At 35.7% G+C, this 26,481-nt stretch overlaps 1 protein-coding gene across 1 annotated transcript in view; it reads right to left on the bottom strand.

Annotated features, from left to right (window-relative positions):
* Positions 1–9,468: 9,468 nt before the first annotated feature.
* The window catches only part of LOC110206937 (protein mago nashi homolog), a 59,694-nt gene continuing 42,681 nt past the window's right edge, over positions 9,469–26,481 (bottom strand). The window contains 1 exon segment of the mRNA XM_020984460.1: positions 9,469–9,882. Within this exon segment, the coding sequence (XP_020840119.1) occupies positions 9,469–9,882 (414 nt within the window).

The raw sequence follows: 26,481 nt of genomic DNA, 5'->3' as shown, positions 1-26,481 counted from the left end.
GAATATTTCAAAGCCAGCAACTCTTACTTCTGTATGTATTGCTCAGTGGAAGTTTATTCAAAGAGATCCAGTCATTCATGATATTTATTTTTTCCTGAGCCAAGACTCTTGAACTTCTGGTCTAATGATTCCCACTTGCTCCTTTGGAAAGAGAAAATATTTCAAAGCTTTTACAGTAAGAAGGCAATTGCTGAAATACTGTTCAGAGGTTAGGGAGAAAGAGCTATCAAAATGAATAGTCTCTTTTCTTGGAATTCCTACATTATAAGTTGGTACAACTGGTTACCCAGTCCACAACATCATCTCAGTCTAGCAGATGGGAAGGAAAGGCAACCTAATTATCCACATTACAAATGAAGAAAACAGCTCATATTATTTATAGTGACCCAGAATACAGATGATGGGTCACTAGAATTAGACATATAACAAATATCATTGAAATACACTAAAAGAAAGTATAAGACAGTCAATATATCCAATGATAGATTCCCAGCCTTGGAATCAGAAATTTAAACTAGGGTTTAAATTCTGCCTGTGATACATACAGGGTATGTTACCATGAACACGTTTTAATATCTTGATGGCCCGATGTAACTGTCTAAAGCTACACATTACAAACAGACCGAAAATCTGTTGGTAGGTGGAGATCCTCAGTGGATGAAAATACATTTTTAGATGCATCCCCGCCACAAAAAAAATAAAAGAAAGAAAAAGAAACACATGCATATGAGTTGTCCATTTGTAACCATTGAGCTACTTCCTGTTTGTTTCAAAGAAGTAGATTGCTTGATCTTGATATCACTTTATTAGCACAGGGAATACAATCACCTTCCTTTAAAGCGATTTTGAAAATAGATAGGCAAATGTGAAATACAAAGGGCAAAGATCAGGCAGAGACCCCACTGTTCAGTCAATCTGAGTGAATTGAGGTAGTTACTAGCTTTGTCTCTCTCTGTCATTAACTTCAGAGACCTTCAGAGACTGTAAACTGTTTTTAGCAGAAGGCAAACAAGCAAACAAAAATACCTGTTTCCATCTATACACACAGTAATAATCAACCAGTGAACTCAGCTTGGTCAGTCCCTTTGTATACGAGAGAAAGCAAGTAGTCAAGGCAATTTTCACACCTTTTTTTTTGTTTTGAACATCATTTTTCAAAGGTTTTTTTTAAAAATTATTAATAATTATCTAGGTCTGTTTCACAGAAATCAAAGTCACTCCTACTACATCTTGCCACTAGAAGGCCAGCCTTGGGCCAAATTATGAGGAAGTTGAAGTTTCTCTTTGATTTACTTTCCATCTCCAAACTCTTTTCCTTGTTTCAGCAACTCTTTCCCCAAATCACCACCCTCCAGGCACCCAGAGCTCTCAAACTCTGCTTGTCTTAACAATTAAGGAGAAAGCACCTGATAAGTCATTAAATCCTTTGTGTATTAACTTTCCCAGGAGCATTTTCTATTTAAAAGAGGATTATTATTGGAAGAAAGAACTCTTTAGCACAAAGAAATGAATTATAATGATGAAATTTATAATTAAAACAGATGTATTAAAATTATGCAAAAAGCAACAGTCTTTTCCAACTTAGCTTCTACATTGAGAAGGCTGCACCTCCGTCTTCCATTCATCAATCAATCATATATTGAACACATATAAGCTGTGCAAGACACTGTGTTAGATTATATGGAGAATAAAAAAAAACAGATACCAAGGAAACCATAGCTAAAAATATCTTTGGTTTTCAAGGGGCAAGTCACCAAATTTGTGGAAACCGAACCAAGGAAAGAACATTGAAGGCACTAGAAATGTTTAAGCTGAATAAGAAGGGTCCTATAAAAAACGATATCAGAAATATTAAAGCTCAGAATGAGCTGAGGTTGGTGAGGGAAACAAAAGCCACCCCAAATGGCTTTTTTTTTAACTTATATAGAAAGTAAAATGGGGTCAAGGAAGAGATTATTCCTTGGTTAGGAATAGATGAGAAGATGTTAACCTACAACAGAGAGACCACAAAGCTGTTCATTTCTTTATTTCTGTTTTCTCTGGAAGAGAATGACTTTTGTATACATGACAGAACAAAAGTATTTAATAGGGATTTAATTCCTAAGGTAAGTGAAGAGATAAGAGAGGACTTGATCACACTTGATGAACTCAAGTTACCCATCCTTGAGTTCCGAAAGAAATGGCAGCTGGGATCAATGAACCAGTATCAGAAATATTTGAAAGACTTTATCAAATATGAGAAGTGCTACAAGAATTCCAAATAACAAATGTCCTCATTTTAAAAGAGAGAGAGAGAGGGAGAGAGTGGTGGGAATAGAACAATCTTCACACTAAAGCCTGATGAGGTATATGGGGTTCCTGGAAAAAAAATAAAGAACAAATCATTAAGGAAATAGCTGAAAAAAATCTATAAAGGGAAGAGGTAACTACAAAGAGCCAGCATGTTCTTGACTTCATCAAGGACAAGTCATGCTACATGTGTAGTGGACTAAACTGGACCAGCTGGTTTATATCATCTTGCAGGCATTACTTTTGTGAATGTTTTACAGAAATCTGAAATGTATGGTAGTGTAGATAAATGCTGTTTGACCTATATTCCATTTAACAGAAATATTTTCACACATATGATAGTTTTGGAACACATGGAAATCATTTACTTACTAAATTATATTTAAAATTATGTTGCAACTTGAAACATACTATTTAGCCATAAATAAAATAATTTGATGATTCTATACCAAGTGAAGTTGTAAATAAAAAGGGGTTTGGCAAACAAACTAAAAAGAATGAGTCATTCCAGTTTATATGCCTTTCATTTTTTGACTATTACTTAACTAGTAGTTGAGGGAAATATTATATAGTATACTTATATTTTAGCTAAACATGTCATAAAGTATTTCATGCTGTACTTGTGAAGAATGTGGAAAGATAAGATTTGGATGACATATATATTTAAATGATACAATCATATGGATTCAAAACTGGTAGGATAGGCAGACCAAAGAAGTAGTTATTAATGGTTTGATGTCAAGTTGGAGAGAAATATGGTGGAGAACTTCAGGGAACTGTACTTGGCCTTTCTGTTTTCCAGTGTTAACAGTGAGTTGAGTGAAAGTATAAATGATGTGGTCATCAAAATTTCAGATGATCTAAAATGGAGGGGGATAACTGCTACACACCATGAAAAGATCCAAAAAAATCTTGACAGGGTAAAGCACTGAGCTGGATTTAATAAGATGAAATTTAAAAAGGAGAAATGTACAATCTTAGAACTCCAGGATATACACAGAAAATCAAAAATCCGATTATTAGATGAAGAGGCATGGATAGGCAGCAGTAATTCTGTAAAGGATCTCAACACTTTATTTGGACTGCAGGTTGTAGCAGCCAAAAAAAAACTAATGTGAAGTTGGGCCACATTAAGACAGGCATGGCTTCCAAGAAAGTGACGATAATCCTACTGTATTCCATTCTTGCCAGAGTTCCTCTGGAGTATTGTGTTCAGTCCTGGACATGATAATTTAAGAAGAACATTAATATTTAGAGTATTCAGATGAAGGCACCCATGATGGTAAAGAGGCTTAAATTTGTAGTATCAGGATAGGTGGAAGGACATGGCTATGTTTAATTTGGAGAAAAGAAGACTTGGGGAAAACATGATAGCTGTGTTCAGTACATGAAAAATCATGTGAAAGAGGAGTTCATCTTAATCTATTTAGATTCATAGGACAGATTCAGGAGCAATATTTGGAAGCCGCAAAAAGGCAAAAGCAGATTTGATATCCTTAAATAGAAAAAGTTGCTTCAACATATCATGGGTGCTTCTCCATTGGAAGCCTTAATTCAGAGGCTAGACAACCATGTGTGTGTGTGTGTGTGTGTGTGTGTAATTATGGTGGGAAATGTTTTAGTGTAGAGGTTGGACTAGGTAGCCACTGACATCCCTTTGAACTCTTCTGTGATAGTTCCTTAGGTGTATGGGGAGGTGATCATGGGAGTTTCCCAATAAATCTGATGAGACTTCCTGGGATTTATTTTTAATAGTATTTTTCCCCAATTACATATGAAGGCAATTTTTAGCACTCATTTTTACAAGATATTGAATTCCAAAATTTTCTCCCACCCTCGCTCCCCTTCCCTCTTTCTAAAGTGGTAGGCAGTTTTATATAGGTTATATATGTATATCATATAAAATATATTTCACATATTAGTCACAGTTGTGAAAGAAGAAACAGATCAAAATGAAAAAGAAAATAAATGAAAAAGAATAAAGTAAGTGGAAAAAAGTGTGCTTCTATCTGCATTCAGAATCCATCAATTCTTAACTGGATATGGATAGTATTTTCCTTCATGAGTCCATTGTACTTCTCTTGAATCATTGTTTTGCTGTGTGCAATGTTTTCCTGGTTCCTCTCATTTCATCTTGCATCAGTTGGTACAAGTCTTTCCAGGTTTTTCTGAGATCTGCCTGTTCACCATTTCTTATTGCACAATAGCATTCTATTACACTCATACACCAAAGCTTCTTCAGTCATTCCCCAATTGATGGAAATCCCCTCAATTTCCAATATTTTGCCACCATGAAAAGGGTTGCTATAAATATTTTTGCACATGTAGGTGTCTGTGTGTGTGTGTGTGTATATACACACATACACACATATACATGTATAAATATATGTATATACACATATATGTAAATATATACATATATACATACATATATACATACATATATATATATATATACACATATATACATACACAGATATATACATATACGTATCTTAAGGATATAGACCTATTAGTGGTATTACTGAATCAAAGTGCTCTCTAGAATTTGCTTTCTAAGAATCAGTTCACAACTCCATTAACAATGAATTAGTGTCCCAGTTTTCCCACATACTCTCCAACATTTATCATTTTCCTTTTTTTTTTGTCATATTAGCCAATCTGATAGGTGTGAGATGGTACATCAGGATTGTTTTAATTTGCACTTCTCTAATCAAAAGTGATTTAGAGTATTTCTTCATATGCCTAGAGATGGCCTTGATTTCTTCATCTGAAAACTGCCTATTCATATCCTTTGACCATCTATCAATTGGGGAGTGGTTTGTATTCTTATAAATTTACTCAGTTCTCTATATATTTGAGAAATTAGGCCTTTATCAGCGACACTTGCTGTAAAGATTGCTTCCCAGTTTTCTACCTTCCTTCTAATCCTGGTTACATTGGTTTTGTTTGTGCAAAAGCTTTTTTAAATTTAATATAATCTAAATTATCTCTTTTACATTTGTAATGCTCTCTATCTCTTGTTTGGCCATGGCCTTATAATTCATTTAACTTGTATTTAGGAATTTGGATGCTACATGACTTGTTGCATATATGTTTAGTATTGATATTTCTTCATTGTCTATGGTACCTTTTAGCAAGAGTTAGTTTCCTTCCTTACCTCTTTTATTTAGATCTATTTTTGCTTTTGCTTTGTCTGATACTACAATTGCTACCCCTGTTTTTTTTTTTTACTTCAGCTATAGCATAATAGATTGTGCTCCAGCCCTTTACCTTTATTTTGTGTGTCTCTCTCTGCTTCAAGTGTTTCTTTTAAACAACGTAGGATTCTGGTTTTTTATTCTCTTTGCTATCCACTTTGTTTTTACAGGAGAGTTCATCCCATTCACATTCACAATTATGATTATCAACTATGTGTTTCCCTCCATCTTATTTTTCCTCTCGTTTGTCCTCTCTCTCCTTTCACCCCTTCCTTCTTTGATAGCATTTTGCTTCTTTCTACCATCTCCCTCCATTTGTACTCCCTTCTGTCCACCCCCCCACCCACATACTTACTTAAGTTCTTCCTCTCCTACTTTCCTGTTGGGCAAGATAGATTTCTATGTTCAATTGATTGTGCGTGTTATTTCCTCTTTGAGCCAATATTGATGAGAGTAAGGTTCAAGCATGCCCATCTCCCACCATTCCATCTTTCCCTCCATAGTAATAAGTTTTTTGTGCTTCTTCATGTGAAATAATTTACCCCATTCTACCTCTCCCTTTCTTCTATACCCAGTGTATTTCTCTTTCTCATCCCTTAATTATTTTGTAATGTTATTCCTTCAAATTTACCTCATACCCATGCCCTTTGTCTTTATATATTCCTTCTAGCTGTGCTATTAGTGGTACAATTTTTAAGAATTACAAGTATCATCTTCCCATGTAGGGGTATAAACAGTTCAGCTCTATCAAATCCCTTATGTCCTGTATTCCCCTTTTCCCTTTTTAGGCTTCTCTTGGGTTTAGATATTGGAGATCAAAATTTCTGTTCAATTCTGGTCTTCTACTTTAGAAAGCATGAAATTCTTCTTTTCCACTGAATGACTATTTTTTCACTTGAAGTATTATGCTTAATTTTGTCAGGTAGGTGATTCTTGGTTGTAGCTCTGTTTCCTTGCTCTTTTGGAATATCGTGTCCCATGACCTCTGATCCTTCAATGTTACAGAGGTTAGTGCCTGGGTAACCTTGATTGTGGCTCTCCAATATTTGAGTCGTTTCTTTCTGTCCACTTGGAGCATTTTTTTTTCCTTGACCTGATATTTGTGTAATTTGCCTATACTGTTCTTGGGAGTTTTAATTTTGGGATCTCTTTCATGTGGTGATTACTGGATTCTTTCAATGCCTGTTTTGCCCTTTAGTTCCAGGATATCAGGACAGTTTTCCTGGATAATTTCTTGAAAGATGCTGTCCAGGTCCTCCTTTTGATTATGGTTTTCAGATTGTCCAATGATTCTGATATTTTCTCTCCTGGGTCTATTTTCCAGGTCAGTTGTTTTTCCAATGAGGTATTTTACATTTTCTTCTATTTTTTCACTCTTCTGAATTTGTTTGATTGATTTTTGTTGTCTCATAGAGTCATTTGCTTCCACTTGCACAATTCTAACTTTTAAGGAATTTTTTCCTCAGTTAGCTTTTGTATTTTCTTTTCCATTTGGCCAATTGTACTTTTTAAGAAGCTGTTTTCTTTTTCCAAGAAATCAAATCTTTTTTTTTTTTTCATAATTATCTTGTATTGCTCTCATGATGTCTCTCATTTTGTCTTCTACCTCTCTTGTATGATTTTTAGGCTCCTTTTTGAGCTCTTCTGTGAGTTCTTGCTGGGCTTAAGACCACTTCACCTTTTTCTTTGGGGTTTTGCCCAAAGATGTTTTGACATTGTTGTCGTCTTCTGAGTTGTATCTTGATTTTCCCCATTACCACAATAACTTTCTATGGGCAGATTCTTTTTTGTGGTTGTGTTTTGCTCATCTTTTTTGGCCTTTTCCTTTCTTTTAGGTATGAGCTCTGTCTCAGGCTTCTTATGCCAGGGGATTCAGGCTCTACCTGTTTACCAAGTGCTGCACTGATATTGCACTGAGGCCCACTGGGGACTTTCCTGTCTGGTGCTGTGCTGAGGGGATGGAGAGGTGGTGACTGGTGTTACTGGAGGCCACAGAGATCTGGCAGCTTATTTGGTGCTAAACCAGGTACTAGTGCTGATGTCTGACATTTACTGAGGCTGGTGTGTTGTTTCTACATTCCTCATGGCTACATTGAAACACATGGTGGTCTGGTCTACGGTGACTGCCTGTACCTCCCAAAGATTCTTGATTTTTGAACAATTAGAAAAGGGAAATTTTGGAAAGTGTTTCATGTGTCATTGCACATTGAAAAAAAATACCTAGAAAGAAATGATCAAGAAGTCATAATTCTATATCAGATGCTTTCTATTCTTCAGTTAAAACGAATCCTCCTACTATAAACATGAAACTAAAAATATTATTGAGAATTCAAAAATAATTTTTATAGGACCTGTATTATGACCAGTAAAATCATCACCCATAATTACACAGATATATCTTTGTTCTATAAAATTTTAGAAAAAAAAATTACCTGTGTTGCCATGTATAGCACTCATAACAACTAAACTCTGTGACAAAATAAAAAAATCTCCTAAAATATGGATACCTAGAAAAAATAAAATAAAACTAAAACTGTTAGAGAACATGAAAAATACTTTTCAGTTCAATCATCTTACCTACTTCTAGAGATATCCAAAATATATAATCTAATCATTCACTCACAATAGTACTCTGAAAAAGGAAGGAAGGATGATCACAAACGCATTCCCATTATTTTTCTTAATAGTATTTTATTTTTTTCCAATTACATGTAAAAATAGTTTTCAACATTCATCTTTTTAAGATTTTGAGCTCCAAATTTTTCTCCCTCCTTCCTTCCCTTCCTTTCCCCACCCCAAGAAAGCAAGTAATCCAATATAGCTTATACATGTACTATCATGTTAAACATATTTCCACATTAGTCGTGTTGTGAAAGAAAACTCAAAACAAAAGGGAAAAATAAGAAAGAAAAAAAAGATGAAAATAGTATGCTTTAATCTTCATTCAGACTCCATAGTTGCTTTCTCTGGATGTGGTCAGCACTTTCTATCATGAGTCCCTTGGAATTATGTTGGATCATTGCCTTGCTGAGAAGAGCTAAGTTGATCATCACACAGTGTTGCTGTTACTGTGTACAATGTTTTCTTGGTTCACTCAATTATCTCTGCATCTATTCACATAAGTCTTCCAGGTTTTTCTGAAATCTGCAAGGCCTAGTTCTCATATTGTTGCAGTCTAGCGGTGCTGGGAACCCCAAAATTCAAGGGCAAAAGGTGAGGGTCCTGCCTTCTTTCAGAAACAAGGTTTATTGTTTTGCCAAAAGAAGTGGGTGGGATTTTTAAGAACCTGAGCATTTGGTAGAGGCTGACCTGTTGATAGGGGAAAAAGATTTGTGGGAAGATTTGAATGGGATCTAGGAGTAGCCACCAGTCTGGGTTGACCAGGAGGTAATAGAGAAGTGGTCTAGATGGGATTAAGGGTAGGAAATAGCCTGGGGTGGTCTAGAGGTAAGAGACAATGAAGGGCTAGGCTGGGTTAGAGGTAATAGAGAATTGAAGGTCAGAGTCACAATGAAAGGACAGTTGAAAGGATTATTCTGGGAAGAGCCAATGACTCAGGCAAATACCAGTGAGAAAGTTCAGTGGAAGTTGAAAGGGAGGGGGTGTCCAGGGCCCAAATGCAGAGGTTCAGGAAACAATATATGTTGAGGTTTTGGGGTACTGGAACCCCAGAATAGTGACATGTGGGTCCTGCCCAAATAAATTTGGCCTAAGCCTTCTTTCAGCCAAAGACAAGGTTTATTAAAGATTCACCTTACTGGCCAGACTCTTATGGAATCTGAATATATGTGAGCTATTGGTTTGATTTTGAGAATCTGAGCCCTTGGCTAGACTCTTTCCCCCTCCCCGTATATTTAAAGATAATCACTTACAAAGCATACAATTTTTTTCCTAGCTTGCACAAAAAACTTCTGACATGGGGAATGAAAAATGCCACCACCCAAGCACACAGAAAAAATTTAAAAAAAAATAAAACACCCTAGATGGGCTTAATTTTGAAATGTAAGCTGATAAAACTGAGTACTAAACACTTTAGGTCCTGCATCATGTAATAAAGTACTTCCAAACCTTCAGGATCCTTGGACTGGTCTGCATCAACAATGGAGTCAATTTTGGATGTGGTAAAAGAAATGTGTTCATCTCCAATCACAACTTCAAGCCAGCCCACCCTGTCTGGTGGAGGCCACAAAGCATCATCTTCTTTTGTTACCTCACTGTCATCGATGATTCTCTTGAGTTCCTCCATCATACTCTTATGGACATAAGGCTATTTTCATATAACCATGTCATTTTTGTAATCGCTGTTATTGGCATACGTAAGTGGAAACTTGAACTCCAAGAACACGTGGCCAGATGTGCCCTTGTGTCCTATGTAGTAGGTCAGGTAAAATCTCTAGCCATGGCCGAGTGAAGCTAGGCCTGGCATCTGTGGGATGCTTGGAGGGGTGAGAGGCCATGCAATGCCTGACCAGCACTAGCTTTTCCTTGGCTAGAATCTTAAAAATCTGAATCTGCAATCCCATTGTTAAGAGAGTGTAGGGTAGGAAAAGAAAACTGGACAGGAAATAAAGGTCACCTGGGTTCAAGTCTAAACTCTATTATATACCATATCTATCATGGTTAAATCATTTAATCTCTCTAGGTCTGTTTCCTTATCTCTAAAGTGGGAATGGTTACGTTCCTAGTACAATTATCTGTAATGGTACCTATTGCTTTCATATGATTGTTCTCAGGGTCAAATGAGAGAAAAAAAAAACTTTGAAAACTATAAATCCTATAAAAACCATGTCATCATTCACTTATCTAAAGTTTTCAGTTTCTTATAATTATTCTTGTTGATTCACTGTCATTCCTCTTCATACTGGTGACATCAGATCAAATTCAAAGACTTAATTTTTTGGACATTCATCCCTAATATCATTAGAAGCTGTGAATCATTTACCTGTGTACCTTCTCTCATGTAATGTTCTAGTCTTTATCTCATTCAGATTTTACCACCCCTAAGCTATGATTTTGTTAAACTGTACTTTGGAATATCTATATTTTATTGCAGTGCCCAGAAGCCAGCAGAGAAGGTACATGTCAATTTATAGCTCATAATTCCTCCTTCATCCTGGTTTCTTCATTTTCCATAGGAAAAAAATAGGGCAAATTTTGATAATAGGCACCAGGGACTTGAGTAATATCTCTCCTATCTTGGTCATAGCTACAGTATGTTTTTCAAATATCAGATAGCTAGACTTAAGGATCTTTAAAACACCTTCTCCCTATCCTCAACCCCCAATCATCTATGCATGTACTGTAAGTGTACGTACAAAAGATATTTATTGAAAACATCCAAATCCACATCCATAAACTACCACTGTTCTCTCTAGTATATATACCAAGATTTGCATTTATATAGACATACAGATACAGATATTCAAATTTCATATCAGTTGCTAATATATTTTCTTGCTTTAGCGTCATATAAAAGGAACATTTTAATCTACACTAGCTGTATGTCTTTCTGTCCCATCACATAGGAAACCAGTATCCCAAAATTACATAAGAATAATAGGATTGTCACTTCCTATTCAAGAAAAAGTTCTAATATATCAAAGTCCCATTTGTCTCTGTTTTCTTACTTTATTATAATGGATTTAGTAATCTATCTTTTCTTTCAAGCATATTCTTGACTGATTTATTTTAAACAAATGCATTTATTAGGGATGTTAGTGTTAATAGAAAATGCTAGAAAGAAAAAAAGAGTGAAGGAAGGGAAAAAAAGGAGGGAATGAAGGAGAGAAGGAAGGAAGGAAGGAAAGAAGAAAGGACAGAAAAGAGAAAGGGAGAGAGGGATAAATGGAGGAAGGGAGGAAGGGGAGGAAGGAGGTGTAATGAGGGCTTAGAATATGTAAAGACAAATTGGGATTGTATCTTCTCAGGTAGAGAGACTTCAGAGCCTGATTCTAGGATTGTCATGATGACATGTAAGGAAAGTGACTTGGAAAGACTTTAGAGCATGCAAGCAACCATTGAGAGATAAAGAGAGGCAGGCATAGATAAACACATAGAGGCAGAATGAGACAGAGACAGAGAGACTGAGTCAGAAAGACAACTACAGAGACAGAAACATAGAGACAGAAAAATTAAAAAATCTGTCTAGGTTAATGTGAAAGACAGTAACATATTAGACTTAACATATTCTCTTAAGATTCAATGTAAGGATAACAAATGTGTAGAACTAAATTCAGAAAGAACTCTCTCATTTTACAGATGAGAAGACCATGAAGGTTAAGTGATTTAATTAAGTTCACACAGGAAGTTGGCAGCAGAGGCAAGGTTTGAACACAGATCTTTGATTTCAATGACATGCTATCCACAATCACATGATTATTTAATATAATTATAAAATTGAAATATGAGCTTTTCGAACATTAACTATGCTTTTCTGAGGTTATTACAAGATCATAGTTCAGTTATTGGATAACTGTGACATTGATGCAGTCATTTCCCTTTCTGGGCCTCACTTTTTTCCTTTTATAAAATAAGAGGTTCAATGCAGGTAATTTCTAAGATCTCTTCCAGTTTTCATCTCATAAAGAACTACTATTTTACCAAGAATTACCATCATCAGAGTTTCCTTGAAAAAAATAAACCTTTTTTCAGCAAGTTCTTCAACTGAGATAGACTTGGATTCATTGAGTCAACTTGTAGTGTTTATTATAGAAATTGAATTTACTAATTTGAAAAGGGGGGGAAAAGGATGAGAACCATATACTTAACTGCATTTTATCTGAACATTATAAATGAGGTCCTAGTTTAAAACAGAGTTTGGGCTATCAATTTTCATAAACAAAAGTTCTAGTGAATGAATTTTTTTCTCTCTCCTTTTCTGGGGCTTCTCAGTTATTAACCCCCCTTACTCTCACCTCCTTATCTCTTCAGTTTGTAATTTATTTGTGAAGTTTTAAAAATTTTGTAGAAGACATTTTTTCTGGAAGTCTTACCCCATTATCCTAGTTCCATCCTTAAAATTGTTACTATAGATAACAAAGACTTAAATTCACATTAGTGATATCCAGCTACAATATGAACAAAAATGACATTCTATTACATGACTGGAGCTGGCATTTATATAGAACATTATGGTTTGAAGAGCATTTTACATTCGTTATTTTATTTGAGCCTCACAACACTCTCATGAGACAAATATTACTGGTATTATGTAATTTTATAGGAAAAGATACTGAGTTTTGGAGAGGTATTAGAGGCAGAATTAAATCTAGATCTCTTCTGACTTGAAATCCAGTACTTCTTTTTTTTTTGCTATGTTGAGCTACATCACTTAGAACAAAATCTCAATTCCATTAATGAATTATAATTTTAGATCCCGAGCCTAAACATTTCATTTCAACCATCTGTTACAAGAAAACCCAAACTTTATGCTTTCATTCTCAGGATCATTAGTGTATTGGGGGCATAAATAGTCTATACATTAGTCTTAGGAATTAATTCCCCTGTCTCTTTGGGGAAGGGACTAACGTACTTCAGGCTCTTATTTTTGCACAATGCCATCCTAAAATTACCATCCTTTAATTCTCCTTTGATGAGGAAACCTCAGTATTCCCTTCTGTGTTTCTTCCTTCCTCTTTGGGTTACTGATTCTGACACAGTCACTGATAGAAGTCAGTCCTAGAGTCTTATTAACTCTTTCCTTCCTTTTTTTAAAATATAAATTTACTTATTTTTAGTTTTCAACATATACTTCTACAAGATTTTGAATTCCAAATTTCCCCCATCTTGCCCCTGCCCCCACCCCAAGATGACATGCATTCTGAATATCCCTTCCCCTGCTCTGCCCTCCCTTCTATCTCTCCCCACCCCCTTCTCTTATCCCCTTCCACTTCTATTTTCCTGCAGGGCAGGATAGATTTCTGTACCTCATTTCCTGTATTTCTTTTTTCCCAGTTGCATGTTGAAACATTTTTTTAAACATGTGTTTCTAAAACTTAGGGTTCCAAATTTTCTCCCTTCCTCCCACCCCACCTACACTCATTGAAAAGGCAAGCAACTCAATACAGGCCATATATGTGCAGTTATGCAAAACACTTCCATAGTAGACGTGTTGTGAAAAACTAACTCTATTTCCCTTAATCCTATCCTGCCCCCCCCATTTATTCTATTATTTCTTTTGACTCTGTCCCTCCTCCTAAGTACTTCCTTCTGATTACCCCTTTCCCAATCTGCCCTTCTGTCTATCATCCCCCTGCTCTCTTGTCCCCCTTTTCCCCTATTTCCTGTAGGGTAAGACAGATTTCCATATCCAATTGAGTGTGTATGTTATTCCCTCCTTAAGCCAAATCCTATGAGAATAAGATTCCCTTATTTCCTCTCACCTTCCCCTGTTTCCTCTCCACCGTAAGAACCTTTTGTTGTCTATTTTGTGCAAGATAATGTACCCTATTCTACCTCTCCATTTCTCTTTCTCCTAGTATAATCCTCTCTCACCCCTTAATTTTATTCTCCAGATATCATCCCTTCATCTTCAGCTGACCCTGTGCCCTCTATCTATCTATCTATCTATCTATCTATCTATCTATCCATATAAATTTTCCACCCTCCTACTACCTTAATACTGACAAAAGCCTCATGAGTTATAAATATCATCTTTTCATGCAGGAATTTGAGGAGCAAGAGAAGTAGAGGAAAAACTGGGAAGAGAAATGAAAGTGATGCAAGAAAATCATGAAAAACAAGTCAACAGCTTGCTAAAGGAGACCCAAAAAAATACTGAAGAAAACAGCACCTTAAAAAATAGCCTAACCCAAATGGCAAAAGATGTCCAAAAAGCCAATGAGGAGAAGAATGCCCTCAAAAGAAAAATTGGCCAAACGGAAAAGGAAGTCCAAAAGCTTATTGAAGAAAATACTTCCTTAAAAATTAGAATAGAGCAATTGGAAGATAGTGACTTTATGAGAAATCAAGACACAGAAGAACAAATCCAAAAGAATGAAAAATTAGACAACAATGTGAAATATCTCATTGGAAAAACAACTGACCTGGAAAATAGATCCAGGAGAGGGAATTTAAAAATTATTGGATTATCTGAAATCCATTATCAAAAAAAGAGTCTAGACATCATCTTTCAAGAAATTATCAAGGAAAACTGCCCTGATATTTTAGAACCAGAGGGCAAAATAGAAATTGAAAGAATCCACTGATCTCCCCCTGAAAGCAAGATCTCCAAAGGAAAACTCCTAGGAATATTGTAGCCAAATTCCAGAGTTCCCAGGTCAAGGAGACAATATTACAAGTAGCCAGAAAGAAACAATTCAAGTATGGTGGAAACACAATCAGGATAACAGAAGATTTAGCAGCTTCTACATTAAGGGACCGGATAGCATGGAATATAATATGCCAGAGGGCAAAGAAGATAGAATTACAACCAAGAATCACCTACCCAGCAAAACTGAGTATAATCCTTCAGGGCAAAAAATGGTCATTCAGTGAAATAGAGGATTTTCAAGTATTCTTGATGAAAAGACCAGACCTGAATGGAAAATTTGACTTTCAAATACAAGACTCAAGTGGAACATGAAGAGGTAAACAGGAAAGAGAAATCATAAGAGACTTATTAAACTCTCTCCTTCCACAAAATGAGCTACAGACTTCCTTGACTAAACAACCACATGAGACAAACCGTCCTGTTTTCTTAATAAGTCATGTCATAGCTTCCCTTGACCAGTGTAGATTGGACTCTAAACAATGTTCAGCAGAACCTTCTTTAGATTTTTCCTTACAGGCCACTAGGTACAGACCTAATTCTTCCTCTCATTTCTTTATCTCTCAAGTGAAATCAGATCAAAACTTCCAGTTGATTACAAATGTATTTTGGTACGTTGCATGAGGCACTATGAATTATTACAAAGGACATCCCTAGATATAACCTGAGTCTTGGAAGTGGCATGTGAAATGGAAAGAAGGATGGCTTAGCATTCAAAAAATCTGCATTCCAGTGATGATTAATGCCTACTACCTGTGCTTCCCCAGGCAAGTCTGTTTTCTCATCTGTAATATGAAAGGATCAGAATAGATGATCTTCAAGGTCCCCAAGGGCTCTCAATCAATAATCCTATGAGATTCTCTAATCTAGGTAGATTGTGGGAGCCACTGGCTCCACTTGTAATAGATATGTTCCCTCAGACAAACAATGATTTGTAAATAAGCAGTCAGGGAGTCAATATATATGGCAAACAGATTATGAAACTTACCCTGGACCACACAGTTAGTAAGTGTGTGAGGCTAGACTTTAATTCATGGCTTCCTGACTTTAGACCTGGCACTCTATCCACTGTGCCATCTAGCTGCCTAATTGTGAAGGCAAGGAACATCTACATAAAAAAGAAAATCAGGAGGCAGAGCCAAAATACTGGAGTAAAAGCAGGGACTTGCCTGAGCTCTCCCCCAAATCTCTTCAAATACCTCTAAAAAGTGACTCTGAACAAATGCTGGAGTGGCAGAACCCACAAACAGACAGAGTGAGGGAGATCTCCAGCCTAAGACAACCTGGAAAGTTGACAGGAAAGGTCTGTTGTACCAGCCTGAGAGAGGAGCATCCTGCAGCACAGACCTGGCCTAAGCAAAGGTGGAACACTCCTTGGGGGATTGAATCACCAACAGCAGTGGCAGTTGCAGTCTTCTCAGCCCACAGACACCAGAAACAACTTAGAAGATCAAAGGGAGGGGTCTGTTGGAACTGAATGAGAGAGGCACAGTCCAGCACAGGGCTGTATGGTGTGCCAATACAGTCTCTGCACCAGCAAACCAGCAACTGGCCTTGGGAGTCACTGAATTAGTAGCAGTAGCAGCAGTAGCAGTAGCACTATTCCTGGAGCTATTAGCCCACAAACTGAATGTTTGAAAGTCACCTATTCCGACTTCTGGGAGCCAAGATGATAGAGTAAGCAGTAAATTGCTCTCACCCTCCCTTATTGACCTTGAAAAGCTCAGAGAATATTGCCCCATTAAAAATCCTGAAATAGTAGAGTTATCAGAAAGACTAGATACCACAGTGTTTTAGCTCATGACCGTTAAGGGAATTAACAGGAATGGTCACTCTTGCTATGGCTGAAGGGGACAAGTGTAGGAAGGGAGGCAACCCAGCAACCTAGTGGCAAGCTCTACCTCAGCAAACCTGTAACCAGGAACCCAGACTCCAGCACAAGAAGGTTGGGACAGTAACCCCCCTGTGCCCAAGAAGCAGAGATCAATTTCAAAAGCCAGGAAAAAGGTGAATAACATGAGCAAACACAACATAGAAAAACAGTGATCACAGAAAAGTATCTTCATGATAGGGAAGATCAAAACGCAAATTCAGGAGAGGATGACATTGTCAATATACCCACATCTGAAACCTCAGAGGGAAATATGAAATGGTCTCAACTCCAAAAATCCTTCTTGGAAGAGCTCAGGAAGGATTTCAAAAGTCAAACAAGGGAGGTAGAAGAAAAATTGAACAATTCATTTAAAAATGCAGTTGACAAAATGGGAAAAAAAAGTACACTGAAGAAAACAACTCCCTAAAAAATAAAATGGACCAAATGGAAAAGGAAGTACAAAAGCCAACTGAAGAAAACAATTCATTAAAAATTAAAATTGGACAATTGGAAGCTAATGACTCTGGGAGACATCAAGAATTGGTCAAATAAAAAAAACAGAAGGAAAAAATAGAAGAATTGTAAAATTCCTCATTGGAAAAACAACTGACCTGGAAAATAGATCCAAGAGAGATAACTTAAAAATTATTGGTCTACCTGAAGCCATCATAAAAAAAGAGCCTGGACATAATCTTTCAAGAGACCATCAAGGAAAACTGTTCTAAGGACCTAGAACCAGAGGGTAAAATATTCATGGAAAGAATGATCATCTCCTGAAAGAGATCCCAAATTGAAAACATGAAGGAATATTGTAGCCAAATTCCAGAATTATCAGGTCCAGGAGAAAATCCTGCAAGCAACCAGAAAGAAACAATTCAAATGTCGTGGAATCACAGTCAGGCTTATGCAGGACCTTGCAGCTTCTACATAAAAAGAACAGAGGGCTTGGAATATGATATTCCATAAGGCAAAGGAGCTTGGATTACAACCAACGATCAACTACCCAGCAAAAGTGAACATAATATGTCATGGGAGGAAATGGATATTCAATGAAATAGAGGATTTCTAGGCTTTCCTGATGAAAAGACTAGAGCTCAATGGAAAAATTTATCTTGAAATACAGGACTCAAGAAGGCATAAAAAGATAAATAGGAAAGAAAAAAAACCATGTTATTCAATAAGGTTAAATTGTTTACATCTCTACATGGGAAAATGATATTTATAGCTCTTGAGAACTATATTTTTATTACAAAATTTAGAAGGGATATACATAGACAGAGGAAGTGGGTTTAAGTTGATTTTAATATAATGATAAAAATCTAATGAAGTGATGAAAAGGAATTGTAATGGGAAAAGAGGAAAGGAGGAAGCAGAAAATGTTAAATTACATCACATGGAGAGGCACAAAGACATATTACAGTAGAAGGAAAGAAAGGAGGGAGATGAGCATTGTTTGAGCTTTACTGTCACCCACTTAAAATAACTCTAGACATTATAAAAATATTTAGGAGTTTACCTGCAAAAACAAACCCAGGAATCATATGAACACAATTACAAAACACTTTGCACACAAATAAAATCAGATCTAAATAATTAGAAAAATATCAGTTGTTCATGGGCAGGCCAAGCTAATATAATATAAATGACTGCTCTTTCTAAATTAATTTACTTATTTAGTGCCATAACAATAAAATTACCAAAAAATTGTTTTATAGAGCTAGAAAAACTAATAACAAGATTTATTTGGAATAACAAAAGGTCCAGAATATCAAAGGAATTAATGAAAAGAAATGCTAGGGAAGGTGGCCTAGCTTTTCCAGGTCTTAAATTGTATTATAAAGCAGCAATTATCAAAACTACTTGGTACTGGCTAAGAAATACAGTGGTGGATCAGTGGAATACATTAGGTAGGCAAGAAACAGAAGTCAATGACTATAGGAATCTACTATTTGATAAACCCAAAGACCCCAGCTTCTGGGATAAGAACTTAATATTTGACAAAAACTGCTGGGAAAACTGGAAAAGAGTATGGCAGAAACTAGGCATAGACCAGAATTCTACACCATATATAAAAATAAAGTCAAAATGGGTACACAATTTAGATATAAAGGCTGATACTATAAGCAAACTGGGAGAGCAAGGAATATTTTACCTATCAGACGTATGGAGAACAGGATTTATGACCAAACGAGATAAAGAATGAAATGCAAAATTAATCATTTAGATTACATTAAATAGAAAAAGGTTTTGCACAAACAAAACCAATGCAACCAAGATTAGGGGGGAAGCAGACAAGTAGGAAAGAATTTCACATCCATTGTCTCTGATAAGGACTTCATTTCTAAAATATATAGAGAACTGAGTAAAATTTATAAGAATACAAATAATTCCCCAATTGATAAATGATCAAAGAATAGGAACAGGCAGTTTTTAGATGAAGAAATTAAAGCTATCTACAGTCATATAAAAATGCTCTAAATCACTATTGATTAGAGAAATGCAAATCAAAACAACTCTGAGTTATAATATCACACCTATCAGATTGGTTTACATGACAAAATAGGAAAATGATAAATGTTGGAGAAGATGTAGGAAAATTTGAACATTAATGCATTGTTGGTGGAATTGTGAACTAATCTAACCATTGTGGAGAGAAATTTGGAACTATGCCCAAAGGGCTATAAAAATGTGCGTCCCCTTTGACCCAGCAATAGTACTTCTAGGGCTGTATCCCAAAGACATTATAAAAATGGGAAAAGGACCTACATGTAAAAAAGTATTTATAGCAGCTCTTTCTGTGGTGGCAAAGACTTGGATTTTGAGAGGATGCCAATAAGTTGGGGAATGGCTGAGCAAGTTGTGGTATATGAATGTAATGGAATACTGTTGTGCTATAAGAAATAATGAGCAAGCAGACTTCAGAAAAACCTGGAAAGACTTACATGGACTGATGCTTGAGAGAAGGGACAGAATGAGGAGAACACTGTACACAGTAACAGCCATGTTGATAGACTTAGCTCTTCTCAGCAATGCAAGAATCTAATACATTTCCAAGAGTCTCATGATGGAAAATACTATCCATGTCCAGAGAAAAAAAAACTATGGAGTTTGAATGCAGACAGAAGCATACTATCCACTTTTATTTTGTTTATTTGTTTGTTTCTTCTTTCTTGTGGTTCCTCCTATTGGTTCTAATTCTTCTTTACAACAAGACAAATGTGAAAATATGTTTAAAAGGAATATATATGTGGAGCCTATAACAGATTGCATGCAATCTTGGGGAGGGAGTTGGGGAGGAAGGAGGAGAAAATTTAAAACTCAAGAGCTTGTGGAATGAATGTTGAAAATTAAAAATAAATATTTTTAAAAAAATTTTAAGAAGAACATTAAGAAAAAATAAATAAAATACTAGCAAGGAGATTAAAAAAAGGATAACTAGTGGTAGATGATAATTTATACTAGAAATGCCTATTGGATGGAAGGAATTAAGCATTTATTAAGTGGCTACTATGTGCAAAGCACTCTAAATATATTATGACATTTAATCTTCATAACCCTCTGAAGCAGATGCTATTATTATCCCCATTTAACAGTGGAAGAAACTGAAGCAAAGAGATGCTAAGTGATTTACCCAGGGCCACATAATTAGTAAGTAGATGAGGCCAGATTTGAATTCAAGTCTTCCTGACTTAAAATCCAGTGTACTCTCCATGATACCACCTAGCAGCCTTTAATGGTATAGATAATAAATACCACATAAGTTTATATGAAACATTTTTGGTCATTAATATAACTATTCTGTTCTATTTCCCAGATCTCTTTAAATGATAATATTGCACATAATTTTCAAATCCAAGCTATTTTGCCTACTGGGATCACTCAAAATTCATCTTAAGTGCTCATAATCCCCTCAATAGAATATAAGCTGTTTGAGGGCAGAGACTATTTCAATTCTGCTTTTATGTCCTCAGTATCTAGCAAATTAGATTGAATGGGGTAGGCTCAACTCAACAAATTACTGAATTTAATTGAATGATGTGGAAAGAACTCATAAGTTCTGGAGGTTTCTTCTTATTCTTTCTTATTCATGATAGGCAATGGAACTTTAGTATACCTTTGAAAAACACTTGGTCTTCTAGAAATATTGCCATGAGCTTAGGAGTTTATGAATCCATCTGGCGGATTTACAAAATCACTTATACTCAACACTATTTGACATTTCCCTGTAACTTCGCAAATGCACTTGGGAAGTAATTGGCGTTCATACAAGCTCTGCAAAATGACTAGCCAGGTAGTAAAGAAGCTGACTCCACTAAATAATAACAATACCCAGTAAACTAAAGATTGCTGCCACCTTCAGTCATAAAGATTGAAATAAATGAGCAGTTATGTCTCGCAAGATGGTACCAAGTAACCCATGTCAGCATTCTCAAACTGGACAGGAATAAAGAATTATTTCTTAAGTCTTATAGAAAAAAAAAAAAGCCACTAGAAGCCACAAAAGGAGCTAGCCCTGCTTTATGATAAAATGAGTATTTCTTCAAAAATAAAAAACTAAAAACAAAACTGAACCCTTTCAAAAAACCGTATTAGTTATTCAAATGGAATAATAACACAATCCACTCTGCTCCATTGCTCTCACGGAAAATAAATAGTTTATGAGAGTGCTTTCAGTTTACCTGCTTCTTTGCTTTCTAACTCAAATCCAATAATTTCAGTGAAAAGAAGCTTACCACCAGGATGTCTTTGAGAGGGAGTTGAGTTAGACCTTTTGGACGGAATGTTTTCAAAATAAAAAATAGTAATGGATATTTAGTTTTTTTAATGAATTGCCAATTGTGATCCATAATTGTCCTGATTTGCTTATGAAATTATACTTTAGTCAAAAGGTCTGCTTAGATCTCAGTCTTAGGTGGTTTTAAAGACCTGACACATTTTTATTGGCTATGTAGAACTTTTAGATCTGAAGTGCAGTGATTAGTGAACGTCTCGCTGATAGACACTTCCAGTTCTAGCCAGACTAGCTACAAATTTTCAGTGTATTTTTAAAGATAATCAGAACTGGGACATACTTAGAACTGCAAATTCATGGAACTGTTGTAACTAGACATTGGATAAAAGCATACCTCTAATGAAAGATACTTCTAGCAGGTTATTAGTTACCTAGTCTTCCCATGGTTGACCAGAGGGATTTTTCAAATGAAGACATCATTGTCATAACAATGGACCCCTTGGACTGAAAAACATACTCAAAAGGCTTCCTTGTAATAGTCATATAAAAGGAAAAATATGCAAAAAATCTGCAATTTTGTCACATTATGGAATTCAGAGTAACTAGGAGCAACTCATAGAAGGCTTAGTAAGGACATCCTAAGGAGTTGGGTATGATACATACAGGTTAAGTGAGGAGTATAGAATCTCAAGGTTAGTAAGTGTTCAGGGCTGGGATTTGAATCCTGGTCTTCCTGAATATAAACCCAGCAACTGGTACTAGGTCAGATTTTATTTTTATGTCATGGATTAGTATAGTTAGTTTACAATGCTTTATTCTGAGACAATTTCCTTGCTGAGCATGGTGTCTCTTCTGCCCAGTAGGTAGAAAAAAAAGGCAACATTACTGAAAAATCTCTGGACATCTAATTTTTACTTAGGATTGACAACAGAATGTTTGTTCATTTTAGCAAGGCTGATTGGAAACTATTCATCCCAGGGCTGGAGAAAAGTAAGATTTCATACAAGGTGAATTGTAAATATAATCCAGCTTGGTTGGCCTACCTTTCCAGTTAACATATATTAAACCCCTTCACAAACTCTAAAGCTACTTCTAGCTGTTCCTCAAATGGAAAATTCCATTTCCCTCTCCCTGCTTTTGGAAAGGCTGGCCTCTGCGATTGTCCCTTGTATTATTTATATACATATACACACATGTGTGTGTGTATATATATATATGCATATGTGTATACATGCATATACATATATGCACACATACATACACACATACATATATGAAATTATATACATGCACATTTACTTAGTGATCATAAAATAAACTGGTGGAGGTCAGATATCATTTGATGCATTTGATGTTTGTCTTTGTATCCCAAGTGTCTAGCACTGTATATTGTTCATAACAGATTCTTAATAAAAAAACATATTGATTGGTGAGTTTGAATTGATTCATGTCATTTTGATTAATTTAGCCTAGTGAAAATGTTTGTGCCAAACCCATCCCACCCGCAATTATTTTTACATTCACAGTTTGCATGGCTGCAACATTAGTTACAATGTAATTATTTATAAGCATAATTAGTTGCAATGTAATATAATATTAATTATATATATAGCCTTCTTAAGTTTGCAGAAACACTTTATGTGCTAATTCATTTGATTTTTTAAAATCCCCAAACAATAGAATCTTTGAAATGTTACTAAGTTTAGTGGATAGTACTGTCTCCAAGGAAACCCTCTTTTTTCAGGCTGAGACTTTTCCTCTGGAAGAGGAATTCCAGAACAATAAAATCAGCCTGCTAAATTATGTTTAGTGTTCATTTGCTTCTTTCAGCAGTTGGAGAACAGACATTTTGTTTCCTGTGATTTGAAAGCTCAATAACCAAATGAAAGCCTTAACTGACTTAGTGAATAACATTTCCTCCCAAGGGAAAAAAAATAGCATATTTTTTCACATATTCATATTATATCGAGTATCAAAATACTATTTTTGGAAGGCAGAAAGTGGAGGTGATTAGGGAAGACTGGTCATGAAATTTCCAATATTATTTCCAGACATTAGCTCAGCTCTTTTGCCGAGCTCCAGATATATACGCATAAACATGCAGGTGTTGGTAATCCTGGGTGTAATTGCAATGAATTTTGGAAGTGTCAGAAACAACCTACCGATGAGTGATTAGTATTTCAAACCCAAGGTGGAGAGAACTGTGTGATGCAACAGCAAATTACTCTTTTTAATAAGTGCATTGTTCTGCTGAAAGAGATTATTGTATGCACTGACAACCAATTTTGTCATGATGAATTGTTTAAAAGCCCTTCCTTCTGATATTTTTAGAATACAGCTAACAAATAACTGCTAAGCTAATTTTTATGTATGCCTTTACCAATGCCTGTTTTAATTGTATTTCACACCAGGTTAACTGATAAATATTATCTGAAACATAGGTATCCTTTATTCTTCTCCTGTTGTTGTCATTACTAATACACAGCAATCACCCACACTGTGATGGGGGAAAGGGAGGAGGAAATTCAGAACTTCTAAGTTAGTTGCAAAACAGCAAAGCCGGAAGGGACCTTGGGGGTTGTCTAGTCCAGTCTGCTCATTTTAAAGTTGAGGAAGCTGAAGCTCACAGAGGTTAAATCCTTGCCCAAGATCACACAGGTAATAAATGTCAGGGGTAGGATATGAAATCAGGCCCTCTTCAGTTGTAGAGCCAACTATTTCCATGACACCATAGAAAGCTTAGCAACCTATCCTACCCTCCATTTCTCCTTTCCCGTTATTCCTTTTACTCATACTTAGAACCCTACTCACCTCTGTACTCAATCTTCAAATACTTTAAAGCTTTTGCCTTTGGCCTTCACACTTCGTTTCACCTAAAGCCTGCTGCTAATCTCACCATGTTGCTCCCAATGTCTGAATTTTGCACTTTCTTTGAAATCTTTCAGATTGAAAGGAGCTGTATAAATAAAGGGTATAGCAGCATTACAGAATTTTAGCATTTCAGGGTGATAGAACTAGATGGAGACACAGAAGCAACCTAGTCCAATGCCCTTATTTTACAAATGAGGAAATTGAGGACCAGAGTGATTAAGTGATTTGCCAAAGACACAGAAGTGGCAGAGCTGGCAAAGTACTTTTACAAAAGTACTTTGGTTGGGAAGCATAGAAGTTTTAAATGTATAGGCAAGAAAAAATAGCATATTGAATGTATTTTATAATTTTACTTTCATTCATAGTAATATTTTCATGAAGTCCAGCATAGTGGTCTAGATTTAGAGAGCAATTTGAAATCCAAAGACCTGAATTCAAATCCTATTCAAATCCAAAATAAATCTAATATTTAATGGCTGAGTTATTTAACATTGTAGTCATTTAACATTGCAGTGTTCTAGGAAACTCTCTAAGGTTATAAATCAAAGAGAAAATGCCAACCTGCAGTAGAAGAGAAATTCAAATTTGAGAACCTTCTACAAATGAAATCACAAATTCAATATTTATTCCTAATATTTTCATAAAATGTCACTTTAGCCATAACCATAATGGTTTTGTGATAGCTCAAAAATGTTTATTAAATTTAATTCAATAAGCATTTATTAAATACATATTATATGCAAGATCCTGTGCTAGGGGCTAGAGATAAAAAAGACAAAAGTGAAAAACAGTTCCCATACTCCAATCTCTAAGAGCTTACATTCTTTTAGGGGATATAACACATAAAATACAAATCAATACATGACAATTTAAGAAGGAAGAATGGAAGAATAGCTTCCTTCATGACAAAGTGCATTCATTACCTGAGCCACTGAATATTTTTTTGAGCATGATGAGGAAATGTAAGACTTACATTTTTAAGAGGATTTTTTTAAAGTGTTGTATTTTTTAAATGTTTTTTCAACTTTTAATATATAACACCTCAACTCCCTCAGTTGCCTCTCCCCTTTGATTGGAAGGCTAGAAAACAGAGCAATAAACTCCTCCCAAAGCTGTCCTTCATAGAGGATTTAGAACTGTCCAGGTAACTCTCCATTTTCTATCAATGACTCTGCTTGATTTTCCAGCTTGTGTCATAATCCCCAACTCCCCTCCCATCCCCTACACTTGGCTTCCTTTTGTATACTGTCTTCTCCTTTTAGATGCAAGTTCATTTAGGGCAGGAAAAGCCTTTCCTTTTTTTTAAAAAATTTATATACTCAATACTTAACATGGTGACTAGCACATAGTAGGCCCTCAATAGATGTTCGGATTGAATGCATCACTTTCACTTCTGATTATCCCTCTCATCCACAACAAAGAATAAATGAAAAGAAGACTGAAAATCTGTTCAGCAAAACCAACCAACATATCCACTGATTTTGGTAATATATCACACTTAGACCCTCTCACCTATGAAAAGAAGAGAGAGGCATCATGCATTCTCCTAACTTTTCTCTAGGGCCTAAATTTAAGGTCATTATACTGTGAGCACATAGTGTTCAAGTTCAGGATTTTTTTTTTAGAAGTAATCTGGATTAAGTGACTTGCTCAGAGTAACACAGCTAGTAAGTGTCTGAGACTGGATTTGAGATCAGGTCTTCCCGATGCCAGGAACAGTGCTCTATTCACTGTGCCACTTAACTGCCCCAAGATTTAAAAAAAAAATTCTTTTTCTATTTACCTTGTTGAAGTCCCTGTGAATAATATTTTTCTAGTTTTAATTATTCTACATTATTCCACATAATTAAAAATCACAGATTTTGAGTTGTGAGTGACTCGGGGAACCACCCAGTCCAGCTCACATAGAAAAGGAATTGCCTCTTCTCTTTCATAATATACTAGACAAGTGGTAGCCCAGCCATTACTTGCAGACTTCCAAGGAAAGGTAACTTCAGAAAAGACTCCTTATGCTTCTCTGAATCTTTAATGTTCATGGTCCAGTAATATTATGTTGCATTTATAAAATCCAGTTTTTAACTATTTCTCACTAGATTGGAAAATCCAGTTTTTAACCGTTTCTCACTAGATTGGTATCTACTTTGTTTCTAATCCTTTGCTGCTACAAAAAATACAGCTCTGAATATGTTGGTGCATGTAGGCCTTTACATGCTGTTTTTCACCTTCTTGGGGAATTTGCCCACTAGTA

Source organism: Phascolarctos cinereus, unplaced genomic scaffold (genome assembly GCF_003287225.1).
Source record: "Phascolarctos cinereus isolate Bilbo 61053 unplaced genomic scaffold, phaCin_HiC Scaffold_1;HRSCAF=81, whole genome shotgun sequence".
Lineage (NCBI taxonomy): Eukaryota > Metazoa > Chordata > Mammalia > Diprotodontia > Phascolarctidae > Phascolarctos > Phascolarctos cinereus.
Note: the sequence above shows the minus strand (reverse complement) of the source record. Positions and strands in the feature narration are given on the sequence as shown.